The 21,103-nt window shown below is 41.7% G+C and overlaps 1 protein-coding gene across 9 annotated transcripts in view; it reads right to left on the bottom strand.

The window, feature by feature from the left end:
* Positions 1–21,103, bottom strand: part of NFIC (nuclear factor I C) — a 132,885-nt gene that overhangs the window by 95,928 nt on the left and 15,854 nt on the right. For all 9 annotated transcript variants that reach the window (XM_074307275.1, XM_074307294.1, XM_074307324.1 and 6 more), the window contains exon 2: positions 2,142–2,673. In XM_074307275.1, coding sequence (XP_074163376.1) covers positions 2,142–2,673 — 532 coding nt within the window. The remainder of the gene's footprint in view (positions 1–2,141; positions 2,674–21,103) is intronic.

Here is a 21,103-nt window from a genome sequence, read left to right as displayed (position 1 = left end):
TTAAATAATGCTTTAAGATTTACAAAACACTAAATCTATGTTATCTCCTTTTATCCTCTCAGCAATCTTGAAAAGTAGGTGCCATTATTAGCCCAAATACAGATAAGGATTGGTCAGCTAAGTGATACACTGGATAAAGTGCCAAGCTGGAGTCAGGAAGACTCATCTTGCTGATTTCAAATCTACCCTCAAGCATGTCTAGTTGTGTGACTCTGAGCAAGTCACCTAATCTATTTTCCTCAATGTCCTCATCTTTAAAATGATCTGGAGAAAGAAATGGCAAATCACTCCATTATCTTTGCCAAACGGGGTCACAAATAATTGGACATGACCGAAAACAACTGAATAACTGAATAATAACACACATAAGGAATGTAAGGCTGAAAAAAGTTGTCACCTCACTAGGGTCACATAGCTAGTAAGTGTCAGAGACAGGATTTGAACACCACCCAGGCACTAACAGCCCATGATTTTTTCTATGATACTGGGGCTTCACACTTCTGCCTTCAGCTTCTGGGACTAGGAAGTCAAATCCAAGGTTCAGAGAATGTGTCTTTACTCTCTTTTCCTTCCCTTCAGCACTGTACAGATACCATTCCTGTCCCCATTAAGCCTTGGAATTTCCTAGCTTTGAGGAGGTGTCCCTTCTCTGGCTCTGGATGAGCAAGAAGATGGAAACACATCTTACCTTTTGCCCTTTGTTTAAACTCTAGGATTCTTAAAGCAGAGAATTGTCACAGGGAATTCGAGGGACCTTCTACTCGGTTCTCTTGTTACTCTAATCTATCAGATTCTTCTCAAAATCGCCATTTTCCTAGAAACTGCATATTCTTTTTGAACTACTGTATCATTACATCCCACCAGTATATAGAGTTCTTCTGTTGGGTCCATCCCCTGTTGCTTTTGGTCTCATGCCTTTTGTTCCTTGCATGTACTTGCCATCCAGAGCTATAATGAACATTGGGGAGCTATAATGAACTTGGAGCAATAGGGGAATTGCCTCTGGATATCAACATTCAGCAATGAGCACTCACTGCCCACACTATCCATTATTCCTCCACTTGTTCTCAGTCTCAAACTGTTATCCCTCCACAATGATATGGCAAGGTAGGATTTGCCCTGGCTGTTCCCCATCTCCAGGGCCTCTCCTGGGGCCCTCCCTTCTCTCCAACTTCTTTGAGAGCAAGGGCTAGAATCTCTGAGGAATGAATAGGTCTGACCATAGAACTCCCATAGAACTCTCCCTAATGCATAACGTCCAAAAGCTTTCTGTTACCTTAAGGAGGAAAAATTAACTTCTGATTGTCTTGTAGAGTCCTTCATAGCCTGTCTTCATCCTACAGTTTCAGTCTTCTTAAATCCTTTTTTCCTCCATGTTCTGTTTGATCCATGCATGACATTGACCTTGCCATTCCTCATACAGGACATCCCATCTCCCAAACCCATTAATTTTTTACTGTCTATCCATTCATTCCCTTCTCATCTCCACTTCCTAGCTTCCTTCAGGTACCAAATAAAATCTTCCCTTCTGCAATATGTCTTTCTTGAACTCCCTTAATGCTAGTACCTTCCCTCTCAGATAAACTCTATTTTTATCTGTATGCATTTTGCTTGTTCTTAGTTGTTGGCATATTAATCTACTCCCTGCCCCCATTAAACAGAACTCTTTGAGGGCTGACTGTTTTTGCTTTTCTTTGTAACCTGAATGCTCAGTACAATGTCTGGCATACAGCAGGTACTAAATAAATGTTTGTTAACCTGAATGAGCTACCTTTTCCCCCTGTAGTAACTGCTGTCTTCCTTCCTTTGCAAGTGAATTTTCCCTGGCTGCAGTAATTTCCAATTATAAGTTTCCATATTTGTACTGGTTCTACTCTAAAACTGGGGCTCCCTGAGGGCAGGGGTTGAATCTTCCCCCATAGACTGGAGTGGGGTTCCTTAAAAGCAGACTCCATCTCCCCTCAAATTGAGAATTTCCTTAAGAAAGGCAGTCTCACTCCCTCAGACTTATATAGCCACATCATAGGCCTAGGTCCTGCTCCCACTGAAAAAGGCTAGGCTGGCCCACACCCCCCCCCCCACTCCAACATATACACACAAAACTCGCATCCCATAGGTGGGTTCTTACTGGTGTTCCCTACCTCTCTCTCTGATGAAGTAAGCCAGGTACAGGTCGAGCTCCTTCACTGAGACACTGATGTGATGGGGCTGGACACAAAGCACGGGGTGGCCACACTGGGCGGCCTTGACCAGCCGCTCCCCATCGGTGCTCTCCAGGGGGATGCCCTTGAAGAGGATCACCATGACGAGATCAAGCCGCCACACCTTGTCTGCCTGGCGTAGGCAGTCGATCCTCCTCATCTTGCCCTTCTGGTCGGGGTTCGAGAGGACGCATCCTGGAGGCTTCTTGCCTGTGATGGCTAGGACGAAGTCCTCTCGGCACTCCGGCCGGATGTCCTTGCGCAGCTTGGCCAGGAGCCGGGATGCCCACTTCTGCTTGACCTCAGGCTTCTCCCCCAGAAGCTCATCCTTCACTGCCCGCTCCTCGTCCTTTGTCATGCGCTTCTCGTGCTTTTTGAAATACTTGCGTTTCCGAGCTTGCAGATTGAACCAGGTGTAGGCGAATGCTCGGACATGGGGCAGCAAGGCCTCGATGAACGGGTGGAATTCATCCTAGAATCAGAGAACACAGAATGTCAAAGCTGGAATGGTTCTTGGTACAGAGAACACAGTTGGGAAGGCCTTTAGAACATTCAATAGCAAACATCACAACTTATAAGGGCTTAATACAGAATACAAAATATCAAAGTTACAAGGGCCCCTAGAATATAGAACACAGAATGTCAGAGCTTGGTACAGAAAACACAGAATATCAGAATTGGGAAGGCCTTTAGAACATATGATACCGAACATCACAACTTGTAAGGATTGAATGTAGAATACAAAATGTCAGCTATAAGGGCTCTTAGAATGTAGAACACAGAATGTCAGAACTGAGAGGACACGGAGAACACAGAACACAGAACATTGGACCTTGAAGGGCCCTAAGAATGTAAGACACAATGTCAGAGAGAGAAGGATCTTTAAAACATAAAATAAAGTGTCAGGCTGAAAGGGATCTTAGACTATGGAATGTCAGAAGGAAAAGAGACTTTTGACAGTAGAATGTAGAGTACTAGAGCTATAAAAATATGTTTTAGGCTAACTTCTTCATTTTATAGTTAGAGAAACGAGACAAGGGAGATGGGGAGGAAACATTTATACAACATGCAAGTTAGGAACACAGTGAAAACTCAAACCCAAGCAGGTCTACTCAGTTGCACTTAAGTAAAGTGCTTTACAAATCTTAACTGCTACTTGTTATTATTAATACCAATATTACTAGTACAACTACTACTACTTGCCATAATAGTGGTTGTGGTGGTAATAATAGTGATAGTAGTAGCAGTAGCAATAGTAGTGTAATATTAGTATAACTACTACATCAAACTTCCTCACTCCTTAAGGAGGAAGGGTCATGTGGGAGAAGCAATAAACTCAGGTATTGTTAGGATTACCAGGTGAGTTCTCACCTTGTCACCGTCCAGACAACCTGAGTTCTCACCTGGTAATCCTAACAAGGTATGAGCCGGATACTTTGTTGTTGGGGGATTGATCCTGGATCCAGATAGAATGAAGAATTTCTATCTCAAATCTTTTTATGCTTTCATTTTGTATCTTCCCACATCCCACCCCTCTCATTTCCCTATTTACTTCTCCTTTTTTGGTTCAACATTTATTAAACACCTACTATGTATAAAGCAACTATGCTAGGTGATAGAGTGAAGAAAAAAAAAAAGAAAAGAAAAACATTGTGCATGCCCACAAGGAGTTTCTAATGTAATCAAGCTAGTCAACAAATTTAAATTCTGCAAACATTTCTTATATGACTTTGTGTGGAGATCAAAGAAAAAAAGAAAGATCCCATATATACCAAAACATTCATATCAGCACTTTTTGTAATAGCAAAAAAACTCATAATATGAATTTCCTTATAAAATATAAATATAATAGACTATTACTGTGTTATAAGAAATATGGGGAATTCTGAGAAATACAGGAAAATATACAAATGTATTCAGTTAAGTAAGTCAAATCAGGAAAACAACAAACACAATAGCTACAAAAACACAAATTAAAAACAACAACAACAAAACCCTGAAACTGGATATTATGTAATGATAATAATCAAGAAGTTTGGGTGGAGAAAAGTTGAAAAAATGTAGCTCCCTTCCTTCATGGCAGAGCTGGGGGATTATGGGTATGGAATATTAATACACCGTTGCATTCAGTCAATAGCTTTGCAGTGCTACTTTTTTTCTCTTTTTAATTCTTTGATACAAATAATAGTTTCTTGCATGGGGGAGAGAGGGATATATTTAGAAAGGAATGGAATGTAAAAATGAAAAACATCAATAAAAATAAGATAAATTTTTTGAAAGAGAAAACACTATTAAGTGTAAGACACTATGCCTTGGAGTAGGTTATACATTTGAAGATCTGGGGGAAAGAATTGATTCTCTAGGATACTTTGGGACTAAACAAACATTGAAGCTCAGTCTAGTAGGTAGTAGTAGGTAGATTGCTTGATTCTGATGACCACCTTAGGATAATATAAGTCTGGATAGGCTATAAGTTTCAGGAAAGGGTGGAAGTCTACCTGAAAGAGAAGTAGAGGAGTTTTAAGGGTTTGGATATTGGTTTTGTTGTTTTATTCAATTTAAATACCATTGTTGTATATATGTACATATATCATATGTAAATATAAGAAGTATCTATCCTGTATATATATAAAATGTATATAAAGACTGAAGGCCTTTCTATATTTTTGTGAAAACTTAGACCTAAGCTAAATTATGAGGTTCCCAAGGGAAACATTTAGTAGGGGCACAAACCAGAATATGATTACTGACAAATTCCCCAAACTGAAACTAATTTGAATAAAATAAGAACATGGATTCTAGGCAATGAACTGCACAAAGATTAAAAAAAAAAAAAAAAAAAAGAAACAGCCCCTGCCTTCAAGTTTCTTACATTGGAGATGGGAGCACATGACATATACATACATAAGTGTAATCCAAGGTAAATTGTAATATAGGCAAAGGAGAGATCCAGACAAAGAAAAATTTGGAAGAGCAGTGGAAATGGTAAGCCTTTGAGAAGAAAGTAGTCCTGAATTGAGCCTTCAAAGACAGAGAATCTGAAAGGTAGAGTTGAAAGACACAGGGTATTTCATAGCATGGGGTATGACCTAGGCAAATTCAAGGAGCAGGGAGACAACTGAACCTGTTTATAGAATAGTTAGTAGTCCAGCTTGGATAAGTCTTGAAGTGTGTAGAGGGAAGTTATGAGAAAAAAGGATGAAAGTAGGTTGGAGTCAGACTGCTGAAGGCCTTTAAATACTAGGGCAAAAAAAAAAAAAAATGCTTTCTATGGTAGAGACAATTTTACTCCTGAAGGTTATGAAGATTTCTTCAGTAAATTAATATTTCTTTGGCCTTCTGTCCATGCAAAGGACTATCATGATTCACATAACCTAATGTATCTCAAACACTTCACAAACCTTGAACCACCATATAAATATTCTCTATTACTATTGCTATTATTATTGTTGTAGGAATGGGGACTTAAATTATTGGGCTATCTGTTGGAACGATTGCTCTGCCAGCAGCAGAACAGCTAATTATTTCTTGGAATGTCTCAATGATAATTTCGCTCTTCAAAAAAAAGTGGCTATATTGACAAGGGGACTTAAATCTATTCTGGAATTGATTCTTAGCAACAAGAAAGAACTAGTAGAACTGATGGGAATCTTTGGGGAGGTGACCACTCCATCTTAGAATTCCTGAGACAGGAATAAAGGTTAGGCACTTATATTCTAACATCTTATAGTTGGAAAAGACCTCATGCCATCTGACATTCATCTGAACATGTTTCTTCTTCCCATCCCTAGAATCCCAGAAGACTAGTCGTCCAAGTTAGGGAGACAACATGCCTGTATTCTCTGCTATTAGGGAGGCTAAAGCTGGTGGACCCAGAAGTGTAAGCTCAGGAGTTCTGAGCTGGAATAGAGCTAAGCCTTAGGAAGCTAGATACCGCAAGATACCACTAGCCTGCTTAGGGAGGGACAAACCAACTTAGATTGGAAATAGAGCCATTCAAAGCTTCTGTGCTGATCAGTGATGAGGTAGGTATGACCTCAAAAGTATGTGCACCTCCTGTCTGGGCTAGATATGGAGACTCCTTTCACCTCCTAGAAATGAGTGGTTATTTGCTCTTTGCTGAACAACTCAGATGAAGTGAGACCTATATTAATTTCTCAAAACAGCACTTTTTGAGATTTACATGAGGATAACATCAACTGTTATTTTTATTTTTGTTGTTAGAAAACATATAAATAAAGTTTTGAAGTTTACATAATCATGTATTAATATGCATAATCTTATGGCTCTTTAAAAAAATTAGTGATTTTTTATTTTTCCAAATACATGCAAAGATAGTTTTCAACATTCACCTTTGCAAAATCTTGTGCTCCAAATTTTTCTCTTTCCTACCCCCCTACTCCTTCCTATAGAGAGCAAGCAATCCAATACAGATAAAACATATGCATTTTTCTAAATATATTTTCATATTCGTCATGCTGCCCAAGAAAAATGAAATAAAAAGATGGAAGAAAGAAAAAGCAAACAAACAAACAACAAAAAGTGAAAATATTTTTTGCTTTGATCCATATTTAAATCTCCATAGTTCTCTCTTTAGATGCAAATGGCTCTTTCTATCACAAGTCTATGGAATTGTCTTATGGCTCTTTTAAAGAATATGGTGATCAGTAGGTGAGGCAGGTATTATTAAGAGATGAGGAAAGTAAAAATCAAAGAGATTAATTTGCCTGGGTCATAGAGCTAATAAGCCCCCGGGGCAGGATTTGAACTGGATCTCTCCTCCAGATTCAAGTACTTTCTCTCTAACAAGTTCTTCCTTCCAACAAGCCTAAATCTATTCCTTTCCAAATCTCAGTCATTGTTCCTAACTCTACCCTCTGGGCAGGTGGAAGGCCTGCTTTCAAATACTAATTCTGTTTATTCTCCTTGAATCTCAGCTTTCATTCATTATCTATAAAATTAGGAGGTCTTTACCAGGAGGGAATAGGACTCAGAACAAAGTTTCCCCCTTGGGACAGAATTAAACTTAATCTTTATCCCAAAAAATCCACTGGGATACAGAGATCTAAAGAATTTCCCTTTTATGGTCAGACATACCTCTTCTCTGGGGCCATCTGGGTCCCAAAAGGGCATCTGTTCCAATCTCCTACAACATGTAAAAATTCCTTCTATAAAATCTCTGATAGAGCCAATTTCTATTTGGCATTCAAGGCTCCCTGCCCCTGAGTCTGGAGTCACCCTCCTTTTTTTTTTTTTTTTTTTTTTTTAAGGGAGCTCTCTATCAGGCTGCTGGCTGGTGACAATGTGGGTGAAGTAAGACCCAGTAATTACTATGCAAGGAAGTTCCGGAAAACAGAGCTAGAAATGGACTCCAAAACTCCAAAGGCAAGATTTCTTTTGGTTGAAGGAATCCTAGAGAGGCTTTCTGGAAGAGGTGATATATCTTTTTTCTTAATAGTAGTAATTAGCATTTATAAAGCACTTTAAGATTGGCAAGGCACTGTACACATCAATTGGGATTTGAAGACTAGGATTTCAATTCTCTTGAGGAGAAAGTGTGGGTTAGGGATGGAGGAGGGCATTCCAGTCAGGGAATGGAAAGCACTAGGCCGGAAGGGAGAGATCCGAGTGTTGTATTTAAAGTGAGGAGACCTTGGATTTGAATTCTACCCTCAACACTTAAGTAATTTACATAGTATTTATATAGCACTTTAAAAGTTGATGAAATGCTTTAAAATACTTTACAAAGCAACATTTGTTTCTCACAACAGTCCTGGGAGGCAGGTGCTATTAGTATTTCTGTTTTTATGGAGAGGAAGCTAAAACTTAGAGATGCTTGAGTGACTTACTCAGAGTCACACACTTAACAGGTGTTTGAGGAAGAATTCCAAAGTTAGCACTCTATCCACTGTGCTATAACTTACACAGTGCCTACTAATTCATACTGCCTCATAATTTGTAGGTTATATGGATATGAGTAAAAATTACTTCAATTCTCTGAAACTTTTTTTTTTATCTGTAAAATGGGAATGGTAATAGGAATAGGACTTATAGTACCTATCTCATAGGCTTATGTCAGTCAATAGAGACAATCTATGTAAGTGTTTACATAATGTGGAACCAGAAAATTTCTCAGCCAGCTTACATCGAAGGGAATGTGTAAGAAAAGCAAGAGAAGATGAGATTGGAGTCAGACTTTACAACATCTTGCATTTATAGAATAAGATAGTGGAGAAATTGTACTAAGAAGAATGTATTTAAATATTTAATCAGCTAATTACCTTGTGACCTTTGTAAACATCATTCCATCTCTTTGAGACTCAGTTCCCTCCTCTATAGAATTAAGACATTGGACTAGATAATAACTAAGATCCTTAATTTTTCTAACTCTCATGTCCTTATTTTAATCTCCAAAAACCATGAGCTTGTGACTATCTTCTGTGGACAGTATGTGGCCATGGGATACACCAAGGGATGTGAGACATTTTGGGGCTTTAATTAAGTTATTCTGTTACCCTATACAAGAGGGAGGCAAAGAGTAGAGGCTGGAGGCAGAGAGGCTGATGCAATAGTTCAAAAGGAAGGGAATGGATCAGAATTAGGTTGGGACATGGGAATATAAAGAAAGAAAGAGACTGATTTGTCAGGGGTAGAAAAGAGCATAATCCTAGGATTCAGGAAATTTCAGAGTCTAGATCCAGTTCTATTACCATGTGGTCTGGGAGAAGTAGCTTTTCCTCTTAGGTGCTCAGTTTCTGAATTTGTAAAATGAAGGTTTGAATAAGAGAAATTCTGAAGTCCTTCTCTGTTCTAAGGGCCCTTCCAGCTCTGACATTCTGAGTTCTATTTACTATTAAGAAGATAAAATTGATAGAATTTACTTACTTACTGAAGAAATCTAGCTCCTAGGGTATTCCATAGTTAGGAGGTAAAAATGAAATTTATAGGAAAAAAAATACACTTTGTATGGAATAGAGATCAGATAGGTTTTTAGAGGCAGAGATGATTGTGTGCTGCGGGTAGCCAAGGAAAATGCCCAAGACTTGAGTTAAACCTTGAAAGATAAGGATGATATGGGGATGTAGGAGGCAGGGAGAAGAGGGAAAAAGGACATTCTACCCACGAAAGGGGAAAATAATCAGGGCTGAATTCTCTGTCTACAACTCAGATGGACTTAGAGTAGGGTTTTCCTCCACCTCAGATGAGCAATCATTCAATTCCTTAGATCCTAAGCTCTGCTTAGAAATTAATTCTGGATCCCTGCTCCTGTCCCCATCCCCCACAAGTACTGTATTCTGAGGTAGAATAGAGAGCAGCAGGCCCCGGAGGTTTCCTAATGCCATTAGGTGAGTGGAGACAGCAGCCAAAATGGCACCAGGCAGGGAAGTTTCCAATGCCCTCACTCACCCAGTTCCTCAGTAGAAGAGCTAGTTCTTTCACTGATTTGCTATGTGATCTCTGGAGGGGTGGAGACCCCTGGGGAAGATGATGTTCCAGTGGGAACATTGTACCCCAGTAGATAACCTGAAGCATCAAGGAAAAAGTCAAATCCATAGGGAAGCTGACTGAGGTCAAGAACACTGGGAGGACAAAGCCTAGATGTACAAAAATCAAAACCTTCATTTTAGGATTTAAAGGTTGTAAATTGTAGGATTCAAAACTGTAAACACCTTAGGGAGAACTTTCTCCAGTTTTCTCCATTTCATTATTATTTATTTTACTAAATTTTATTATCTTTGGTTTTTACATTATCAAGTTATCCTTCCTCCTTTCCCATCCCAGAGGGCCATCCCTCTGGGATAAATTTAGGAAATTTCAGATTCTAGGTCCAGTTCTGTTACCATGTGATTTAGGAGAAGTACCTTTCCCTCTTAGGTTCTCCGTTTCTAAATTTGTAAAATGAGGGTTTGAATAAGAAATTCTGAAGTCCTTCTCTGTTTTAAGGGTCCTCCTAGCTCTGACCATTCTTTGTCAGAAATAAAGATATTTTTTTAAAAGAAAGAAATAAGAAAAAAAATAAGCAAAGCTGATTTATACATGAACAAAAATTTTATATTATATTCAGTGTTTTACACAAGTGGAAACCTTGGCTTCTGACTCTCATTTTATAGATGAAAAGACTAAGGCTCAGAGAGGGTAAAGTGAATTTCCAAGAACCACATAAGTTGTTAAATAGCAGAGTTGTGATACAAATCCAGACCTCTTGTATCCAAATCCTATCTTCTTACTACTGGACTGCTCATAGAATCACTGCAAGTCAGAACTGAAAAGGCCCTTCAACACCATCTTGTCTAACTTTCCCATTTTACAGATAAGAAAACAGAGCTAGAGAAAAGAAAATTAACTTGCTTAAGGCCATGTAGCTAATATGAGGCAAAGCTAGAGTTTAGGCTGAAGTCCTGTGTCCAGATGTGGATGGCTGACCACACTGTTTTGCCCAAATCTGTCCCTCCTCCTCCTCTTTGCTCAATGGCTCCAATATGCTCCTGGTCAGTTCCCTAGGATGCCATTGAGCAGTTGGGTCTTGTCCCAAGCACCCTGAGCACCAGCCCACAGGGATCTTCTCTCCTTTGCCTGAGCTTTAGCACACAGTATAGCACTTATTTCTTTCTTGCCCTCCCCTGATCTCCTAGAGCTTCCGGCATGTCAGCCAAGCTGGGCCCAGGGCCCGGGCTGGGACTGTCCCCTCTCTCTCCCCCTAGGGGAAGCACATCCAAGATCCAACCCACAGGAGACTTCTTCCTTATAGACTCAGCTGATGCATTAACCCACCCTTCCTTCTCTGGTTGTTCATTCTCCCCCTCCTGGGGGTCAGGGAGGGATAGTGGTATGAGAGAGAGAGCACAGATTTCATTGCTGTCAATTTTTCCCCCGAATAGAGAAGTTCTTAATATAGCCTCTGGCCTCCTTTACCACTCCTTTCTCCTTGGTGCCAGCTGGGCTAGGCCAGTGGGGGAGGAAGATAGGATTGGGGATGTGAGTGGCAGGGATGGGGAGGGCACAGAATGCCCAAGTGGGCTACCCTCCTTGCTACCTGGGATTCCCCTCATGTGTAAGTTACTGTTGTTGGGGCCCTGAGATGGAAGAAAAAAATGAGCTATTTAAAATGATGCAGAGATGAGAAGCGATCCCTTTCTCTGACTCCCCAGCCCCTGTCACCATTCTCCAGGCTTTCAACAAAGCCATCCCCACCCCAAGCTTGCTATTCTCCCTCGCCAGTGTCTGGATCAAGACATTTAAAGTTGGAAGGACCCCCACAGATTATCTTGTCCAATTCTCTCACTTTAGAGAGGAGAAAACGGATCCAAAGAAATTACCAATTTGCCTAAAGTCACAGGGAATATGTGACATGGAGGACATAATCCAGGTCACCTGATTTCCAATCCTTTGGGGCTTCACCTCTGCCTTTCCTGGCATCCCTACCAGGAGGCACAACTTCACTGCCCTACCCATGGCTCTCAGCCTTGAACACTAGGAAAGAGAGCAGGGAGGATCTCTAAATCCATGATATTAGGATCCCCACGCTATTAGATTTAGAGCTGAGAAGGGACCACATAGGGAGAATTTGGGTGGGTGGCAAGGTGATAATAATGACAATAACTATCAGTTATATGCATCTTTAAGGTTTGCCTAAAGCATATGGATCCTCAGTACAACTTTCTGTGCCATTATTATCCCCATTTCACACATAAGAAAGGTTACAACATTGGTAAGTGTTTGAGGTAGGATTTGAACTGAGTTCCTGGACACTTTCACCACCTAGGCTGAAGAAAATACAGCTGTTTTTCAGAAAAGTTGGGGACTGGCCAAGGTGACTTTGCCATCAGACTCAGGCAGGGTAGGGGGACCCTGCAGAAAAGACAAGTCCGGGCCAAGAGCTCTGAATAGTGTGGCAGGTGGAAGGAGGGTGGTTTAAGTTCTCATCACCCTAAAGTCAAGTGGGGACAAGCACACTGTAGAAGGTGGGGGGACTCGAGAAAGAAAATCTTTGAGAGCTCCAGACTTGCTGGAGCCCAGCACAGACCTCTTCCAGGTTTAAACTTCTACGGAGTCTGATTGTAGGAGCCTTTTTTTTTAAGAAGATAAGGAAAGAAGGAGGGGAGAGACAGTCACAAAATCCTGGTTAGAAGAAGGGAGCTTGAGGATCATAGAGTACAATCCTCTCATTTGACAGAGCAAGTTAAAGAAGTAATTGGTCTTCAATAGACATGTGATAGAGAGAGCCATCTGCACTCAGAGACAGGGCTGTGGGGACTGAATGTGCATCACAACTAGTATTTTCACCTTTTTTGTGTTGTTTGCTGGCTCTTTTTTTTTTCTCATTTTTTCCTTTTTATTCTAATTTTTCTAGTACAGCATGATAATTGGAAATATGTATAAAAGAACTATGCATGTTTAACATAGATTAGATTACTTGCTGTCTAAAAGAGGGAGGTGGGGTGGAGGGAGGAAGAAAAAATTGGAACACAAGCTTTTGCAAGGGTAAATGTTGGAAACTATTTTTGAATATATTTTGGAAATAAAAACTATTATTTAAAAAAAAAGAAGTAGTAATTGGTCCCAAATCACCCAAGCAGTCTGGGGTAAATCTGGGAAATAGAATCCAGTAAAGGGTCCTCTCCAATGTATCCACTGCCCTTCTAGGTGGTAAATTACTGCCCCTCTTCCTATATTCTGGCCAACATTGAAGACTCCCTATTCCATCTCTTTTTTCCCCTCTCCTTCCCCAATAGCAATACAGTCAGAGAAAGAAACTCAGACTGTTAGAGCTGGAAAGGAACCTAGAATATTTCATCCAAGTTGACAGATAAGGTCCAGAAAGGGGAAGGAATATGTTCAATGAGTCAATGGTAGGACTAGGACAAAAGCCCAGTCTGAGTTTGGGGTGAGAGGGAGAGAAGGAGGGACTTTAAGACAGCCACATGGCACTGGACTTGATTTGGCATTGTGAAGATCTCTGAGTTCCCATCCAGCTTCAGACAGTTACTAACCTCGGTTTCTTCATCTTTAATTCTGACGAGGCAGTCAGATTCACTGGCCTCTAATATTTATTCTTGTTCTAACTCTATGATCCTGAATCCAGTATTTCTTTTGCTTTCGATAGTTTTGTCACCATGGCTTAGAAAAGTTAAGTAACTTGGCTGTGATCACAGAGCTGAGAAAAACTTACAGCCAGGATAAATCCCTATTTCAGATGGCTAATTTGGGTGCTGGGATCCAACTTCAGGACTGCAGGGGAAATGGGGATGGTTTATAAGAAAGCAGGGGGGACAGGCCAGCCTGGGGATAGGGGTTCCTAGGCTGAAATGACCGCTCTCTATTCATCTTTCCTCTTATCTTCCCACTGCCCACCTCGATGAAGGGAGTGTAGAGGAAAAGAGGTGGTGAGAGGGCTGATAGATGGAATCACAGTGTCCTAGGCCTGAGCAGTGGAGGAGGTGACGCTTGTGCCTGATCAGGTGGCTTTAAGCACAGGCCTCTTATCTCCCCCTACACCAGGACATTGATAAGATATGGAGTTTGTATATGACCAAGCCAGAAACATGGGATCAGGGTCTCAGGTCCCAGGACACAACCAAGGGGGTGGTAGGGTGCTTGGATGTTTTGAGATCCCTGTGTTTGTCTAAGTAAAAGCAGTTATGATCCTATCTATTTAAGCCTCCACCTCCCTCCTCCTGCTGTTGTCCACTTGGTGTCCGGTTCTCTGTGACCCCATTTGGGGTCTTTCTGGCAAAGATATGGAGTTTTTGTCATTCCCTTCTCCAGATCATTTTACATGGGACAGAGCTCAGGCAAACAGGGTCACACAACTTATAAGTGTTTGAGGTCAGATTTGAACTCAAGAAAATGACTTTTCCTGTTTCCAAGCCCAATGTTCTATCTGTCTGTCCTTATTATGGAGTCATCAACCCCTTCACTGAGCTTCCATTAAACTCAGAGCCCCCCTCGGTCGCTGAGAGCCCCTACCCTCCTCTCATTGAGCCCCTAACTTCCTAACTAACCCCTAATTCTCTTATGAACCTTAGCAGAGGGCCTAGCACCTAGTAGGTGTTTCATATATACTTGTTGGCATCTTGATTAAGTCCTCCTATTTATTAGACATCCATTCCCTCAATGAATATCTACCTCCAGTCTATAGCCATGTTTACTATGCTCTTGACTGAGTTCTGACTCAGGGCACATAGAGGAAGAGGCCAGGGCAGCTCAAGCTGTGAGTCTTGGGGTTGGAGGAGGAGACGATGGGGTCCTGGGTGCTTCCTCTGCCTCTCCCCTATCTCCTTCTTTGGGACCTCTCCTCTGGCACTGGCTCTCCAAGAACACAGCCTGAGGAGGCTTTGGTGAAGGGCCAGGCCCTGGGGGATTGAGCGTCAGTGGTGACCCATCCTGGCACTCACTGAAGAAAGACAAATAACAGGATAACTGATCCACACGCCTCAAATCCCTCCCTCTCTTTCCAGTCCCAGGGGAGGTCAGGTCAGGTGAGAGGAGAAGAAGCAGGCTCTGGAATTCACTTCTCCCTGCTCTGGAGGTAGAGAACAGAGTCCTTCTCCTGGGACTGCTGGCAAAGGAAGTTAGGTAGTCTCTGAAGCCAGAAACTTGAAAACAGAGAAAGACCCCATTCTCTGACTCCCTGATATAGCTGAAAGGAAGAGTAGACTCTCCAAAGAAGAAGTTGATAGGCAATTCACTGTCCTACTGGCTCTCATTTTTAATAAACTGAGCAGCAGTTGGCCAAGATGAATTTCGCACTTCTCTCCACCCTTGCCATGTTATGGTCTATGTTCTTAGATCCCTCCTGGCAGTGACATTCTGAGTTTGGGATTCTAAGGTTTCTGCTACTTGTGTGCTGTCAATTTGGAGGAAGGGGAGGAGAGGGCAGGTTAGGGCAGGGCAGAAGGGATGACAGGGGAGCTGTCTTCCAAGTGTTTGAAGGATTGTCAAATGGAAGAGGAATTAGGGCTCCAGACAGAAGTCCTAGAGAGATAGAGAAGGAAAACTTCCTATTGATTCAGAGCTATTGGAAAAGGGGATAGGATTGTCTTGGGAAATGGTAGGTTCAAAGATCTTCAAGCCCTTACTGTCTGGCCACTCCTTCAGGACTACTAGAAAGGGACTTTCCTTCCAACTCTGGTTTCCCAGATTCTATGCCAATGACACAAGGCATGATTTAACACCTCTGAAACTTGCAAGGAGGAAGCTTACTGCAGGTGATCCAGAAGAAGGGAACTGGGAAGTTCCTTTCAGTGGAATACTCCAGGAATAAGGATGAGGAGAAAAAAATCTCATCTTCCAGAATGCTAGCCCTCCTCCAAATCCGTTCCACACATCAGAATTCCAAGTAATAATTCAGGCACCTCCTGTTCCTATGGATCTGACTCAAGTCATTGCTGGCTGACGTCTGAGACAGGAAAATCCAGACCCAGTTTTGAGCCTGGAAGCCTCTTCCACCTCCCAGAGGGCAATAGAGGTTGGGGGTGGGGTGGAGCCACGTGTGTGTCTCCCAGCTGGCTTATAACCAATCCATAGTTTGGAAAAGGAAACTCCTTGGTAGCTGAGACAGCAAGTACAGTACAGAGAAAAGAGCCCTGAACTGGAATTCAAGAGACCAGGTTTCTAGTCACTCACTGAGACTTAGACAATATACTTCCTGTCTCTTTGCCTCAGCTTCTCCAACTATAAAATGTGGGGTTTAGACTAGATTATCTTTAAGGTACCTTCCATCAACGTTTCAAATGACCACACACATACAACCTAAATCTAACTGCTTGTCTTTTCAATGAGGGGGAATAGGGAGGGAGAAGGGAGAGAATTTGGAACTCAAAGTTTTTAAAACGAATATTAAAAATTGCTTTTACACATATGTATAGAAAAACAAAATCTAAATAATTTTTAAATAAGAAAAAAAAATTCTATCTCTAAAATCCCCTGAAAGGAAGGAGCCTATTCAGTATCCTTAGGATGGATGCCCAAAATATATAAATATATAGCACTCTTAGATGGTATTTATCAAGTTCACCAGAAGGGATTTGAGAATGATCTGTTTGTTGATTGGAATTTTTTTTGATGTTACCACTTTGAAGGTGAATCCAGGTTTAATGGTACTAAAGTCCTCTTCCCCACCCCTCCGAATTGGGCACCTTATATACAAGTTAAGGGCTGGGGGTTGTGGGGAAGAGCTGGGGAGGGGGACTGTAGAAAGCCACAGCCAGGATTAAAAATTCCCCATGGAGAAGCCACAAAGCAGGGGGAGAGAGTTGGCTGAGAGTTCTAATTAAGGAGGAATGCAGGGGGTGGGGGAGGGTCTGGAAGCCACCATGGAAACAGGATTCTTTGGTGTGTGAGATCCTTGCTTAGGCGGGATTTTAAAGAGAACCTCAGCCACAGACCCACTTGTGTGACCTTGGGCAAATATCTAGACTTCAGTTTCCTTATCTCTAGTTAAGAAGCTCTGGAGGATGATCTATAAGATTCCTCCCAGGTATGGGATATTCCTTTGTTCTAAATGCTTTCTAGCGCTATCATTCTATCATCTCAAATGCCTTCCAAGTTTTACATTTGGGGTTCTATATTCTCAGACTAATTTTTCCTATGGCATTCTGGGATGATATGATTTCCTTGTACCTTCCCACCCTCAGCTCCTGTTGCAAGATAGACATTTCCATTTGGATGTCCCATACGCATCTCAAACTCAAAATTTTCTTTCCCTTTGAACTTATCTCTAAGTCTTAACTCTCCTATTTCTGAAAAGGGTAACACTATTTTTCCCTTCAAGTTAAGAAGTCTTTTTTTTTTAAGTGTTTTATAGTATTTTATATATTTATATACACATATAAATATACCCCATATATATTCAATGTATCTTATATATTTAAAATTTATAGTATATTTTTTCCAAATACATGCAAAGATAGTTTTCAACATTCACCTTTGCAAAAAACCTTGTGTTCCAAACTTTTCTTCCTCTCTCCTGCCTTCCCCCTCCCCAAGACAGCAAGCAATCTGATATAGCTTAAACATGTGCAATTAAGAAGTTTTTTTTTTTCACTCATACCACAATTACCCTCATTCAGAATCCCCTTGATTCTTGTCTAGACTACTATAGTAAATTCCTAATTTTGGTCTCCATATCTCCAATCTTTCCAATCTATCCTCCAAACAGCTGCTGATTTGCCTGACCGTGTCACTCTACTGCTCTGAAAGTTCCAATGGCTCCTTATTACCTCTGGGATAAAATACAATTTCTTCTTGTCTAGCATTTAAAACCTTTCCTAGTGGGGTTCTAGACCACTTTTCCAGGTTTATACATACATTCTTGGTTTCAGTCAAGCTGGCCTACTCCCTAATACTCCTACAAAGTGAATTTGTCTCTCACTCCCAGATCTTTGCACAGTCTATCTGCTTCTACCTTACTCCCAAGCTCTCCTTCCTCACTTCTAAGTCTTGGAACCTCCAGTTCCTTTTGAAGTTCAATTCAAATATTATCTCCTTATAGAACCGAACCCTTTCTTGATTTTCATGGCTTATTAGTCTTGACCATTGATACCCATGGTATCCCTTTTCTCCAAACACTTTGTATCTATTTTGTATCTCTCCTATATTTGAAAGGCAAAATGTTGTAGGAGGAACCAAGAACAGCTAAGTTCAAATTCTGACTCTGATACCATACTGCTTTCTTGTGGGATTCTGGATAGTCACTTAATATCTAAGGGCTCTACAGAACTCTCTAAGACTATTAAGTTATAGAGAAGATGGCGACTTGAATTGGTAGAAAGACTTCCTTATATCAAAAAAATCTTGGGTCCCATCTTTATCTCTATGGCCTTTGTTTTTAACTTGTGTTCCCCAATAGAATATAAACTCTTTGAAGGGAGTGGATGTCCCACTTTTGTTTTAGTAGTCCCAGCAACTAGCTCAGCCCCTGGCCCATAAGTGCTTAATAAATGCTTATTGATTGATTTATTAACTGTTGTTTCTAGCTGACAGAGAGAAGGAGAAGGTAGCTGTATTAGAGAGTGTAATATTTTGGCTGCCCATCTAAAGTCTGCCCAGAAGGGTTGGTCAACTGGAGTTTGGCAGGATAGAAAGGTTCCTTCAAATCAGGAAAGAGGTCAAAGGGGGGATGGGGCATTTTGGAGGACAGGGTGGGACTTTGTCAGGATTGGGGGTTCCCTGTGAGAGGTCATCATAGGGGTACCTAAGAGGTGGAGACTTCACTCTTCAAAATAGTCTTGTTGACTCATGCTGCAGGCCAGTCTAGACCAAGAGCAAGCCAAATTGGGCAAGATAGATCAGTCACACTAAATTGAAATAGGTTTTTTTTTGGGGGGGGGAGGAGGAAAGGGAGAGAGGGAAGTATGGTAGTCCTGGGCTCTCATATAATCCCTACTAACCTCCTTAATTTGCCTTCCATTCTGCATAAATTTGCAGGCTTCATTTTAAACCAAATCATCCGAGGATTTGAAAGGTTTGGAGGTAGGAAGGGCCCTGGGGGAAGGGAAAGGGGGAGAACTTGTATTCTGCATATTAGAGAATGATTCCTACTCTCTTCCCTCTCCACACCCCCTCCCCTGCCCGGGGCCACTCCCTGTGTTTAGAGACCCGACTGAATCTGAACAGTGCTTAGAGAGCTGAGTAGGAAGTGCTAATCCTGCCTGCGAGTCAGGCTTCTAAAGCCCTTGAGCCGGTATCTGGGTGTCTCACACTCAGGTAAAGCCATCATCCCAGAATGCTTCCCCCTGCCACTAGATCCCTACCCTATTTCCTCTGGGGGTCAGTTTGAATTGGAACAATGTGGCCCCTCCTCCTCCTCCTCCTCCTCCACCCTTCTCCCCTCCCCCCAGGCCCTAGCCTCCCTGGCAGCTGTGTTTGGCTCTGGCTGGGGAAATAAACCGCCTTCCAACCGGCTGGGCCAGGGGCGGATGTGGGACTGCAGTCCCGGGTTCCACTGTTCCAAGGTCAACAGCCTGGACTAGTTCTCCCCAAGACTCAGCCCAAGATCTCTAGTTTCTGCCTCTCTGGATCATCTAGGGCTCGGAGCATGCTAGGATGGTGACAAGTAGGACATCACCCATTCAACATAGAAGTTAATTGTCCCCTAGATCTCAGCCTCAGTTTACTCATTTGTAAAATGGGTAAGGAATGTATCTGAACCATGTACCCTTGAGGGCTAAAATGAGGATAATAATAATAAACTGTAAAGTGCCCTTAGGAGTCAACCAGTCAAATAGCATTTATTAAACTCCTTCTAGGTGCCAGGCACTATTCTAAAGCACCAGGGATATTAAGAAAGACCAAAGACCGCCCTTGCTTTGGAGGAGCTCACAGACAACATGCAAAGAGAATTGACATGCAAATAGAACAACCATGTACAAACAAGATATATACAGAATGAACTGGGAACAATTGAAGGAGCACTGGGAAAGGCTTCTTTCAGAAGGTGGAAGTTTAGCTGAGACTTTAAGGAAGCCAGGAAGTGGACGTAAGGAGTGGTCTGGGTAATTAGGAGTTATTATTATTATTATCACTTAGCATCATCATTATCACAGGAATAAGGCTTACAGTTTACAAGGGACTAATGGGGTGCCTGGGCAATAGGTGGCATAGTAGGTAGAACTCCAGCCCTGGAATCTGACTCATCTTCCTGAATTCCAATCTGGCCTCAGACACATCCTAGCTATGTGATCTCGGGCAAGTCACTTAACTCTGCCTCAATTTTCTCATGAGCTGGGGAAGGAAATGGCAGTTCCCTAGGGTATATCTCTGCCAAGAAAACTACAAATGAGGTTACAAAGAGTTGGAAACAATTGAAAAATGAATAGAAAACAATATATGAGGTACTCAAATATTTTGGAGGTTAGGAAAAGTCCAACTGGTTCTAGTTCTGATGTTTGGGGTTCTATGATTTCAGATGATTTTCTGCTCTGGCACTCTAGGATGATATGATTTCCCTGTTTCCTTACTCCCACCCTTAAGTTCCAGTGTCAAATTTCCAATTGTATCTTCAACTCATCATGTTCAAAACTGAACTCTTTCTTTCACCTTAGATTTATCCCTCCTCCTAACTTTCCTGTTTCTGATAGGGGTAATACCAATTTCCTCAAGTTGCAAACTTAGAAGAGGATGACTAATGCTCTTCCCAACCTCCCAGCTTCCTGGATTTGGGCTCTTCACCTTCAACTTCCTACCTACGAGGCAGGAGGAGAGGCTGAAGATCCTGCCTTAATTCAAACCTGGAGGCCTAAGCAATGAGGCCCAGCCCACTCCAGACTCAAGCTGCAGTTTCTCAGTGGGAATGAGAGACTGTGGATAGCTCACTGCAGTCTATGCCTCTGCTGGGGTCTCCTTCAAGGACTTGGGCAATTTAAATTTTTAAATGTGGAACTTTGATATACAAAATATGGTAATTAATTTACTAGATAAGAATGGCACCTTTTCTACTTTCTCACAGGATTCCATTCCCTCTACAAAGGAGTCTTTTTTCAAAGAGCTACATCCTTTCTCAGAGTTTCATCCTTTTTGTAGGGATGCCATTTTTTTTCATAGAATTTCATCATCTCTGAAAAGGATTCTAAACATTCTCAAAGGGACACTGCCACTCAGCCATTCTCAAAGGATTCTCAGCTTTCTTCACAAGATCCCACCATCCCCGAAACAGATTCTAGCCTTCCTATCAATAGATGTTTGTCGAACTGAATTGCTTCCACCCTCTCACCAAGGATTTCCACTCTCTCAGTTTAGAACAGATAAGTCTGGTGTCCTCTCATTCTCTCCAACCCATTCTTCTCCAATGGAGAAGGGGAGGGGGGGGGGAGAAATAGTGATGGGGGCAGAGCCCTTGGACAGAGCTCAGGGTAAAACAAGTCAAAAGGAGGAAGGAAACCCTGACCACAACAAGATGTTGT

The sequence above is a fragment of the Sminthopsis crassicaudata genome, chromosome 1 (assembly GCF_048593235.1).
Source record: "Sminthopsis crassicaudata isolate SCR6 chromosome 1, ASM4859323v1, whole genome shotgun sequence".
In the NCBI taxonomy this organism is placed as follows: Eukaryota; Metazoa; Chordata; class Mammalia; order Dasyuromorphia; family Dasyuridae; genus Sminthopsis; species Sminthopsis crassicaudata.
This window is presented reverse-complemented; position numbering and strand designations above follow the sequence as displayed.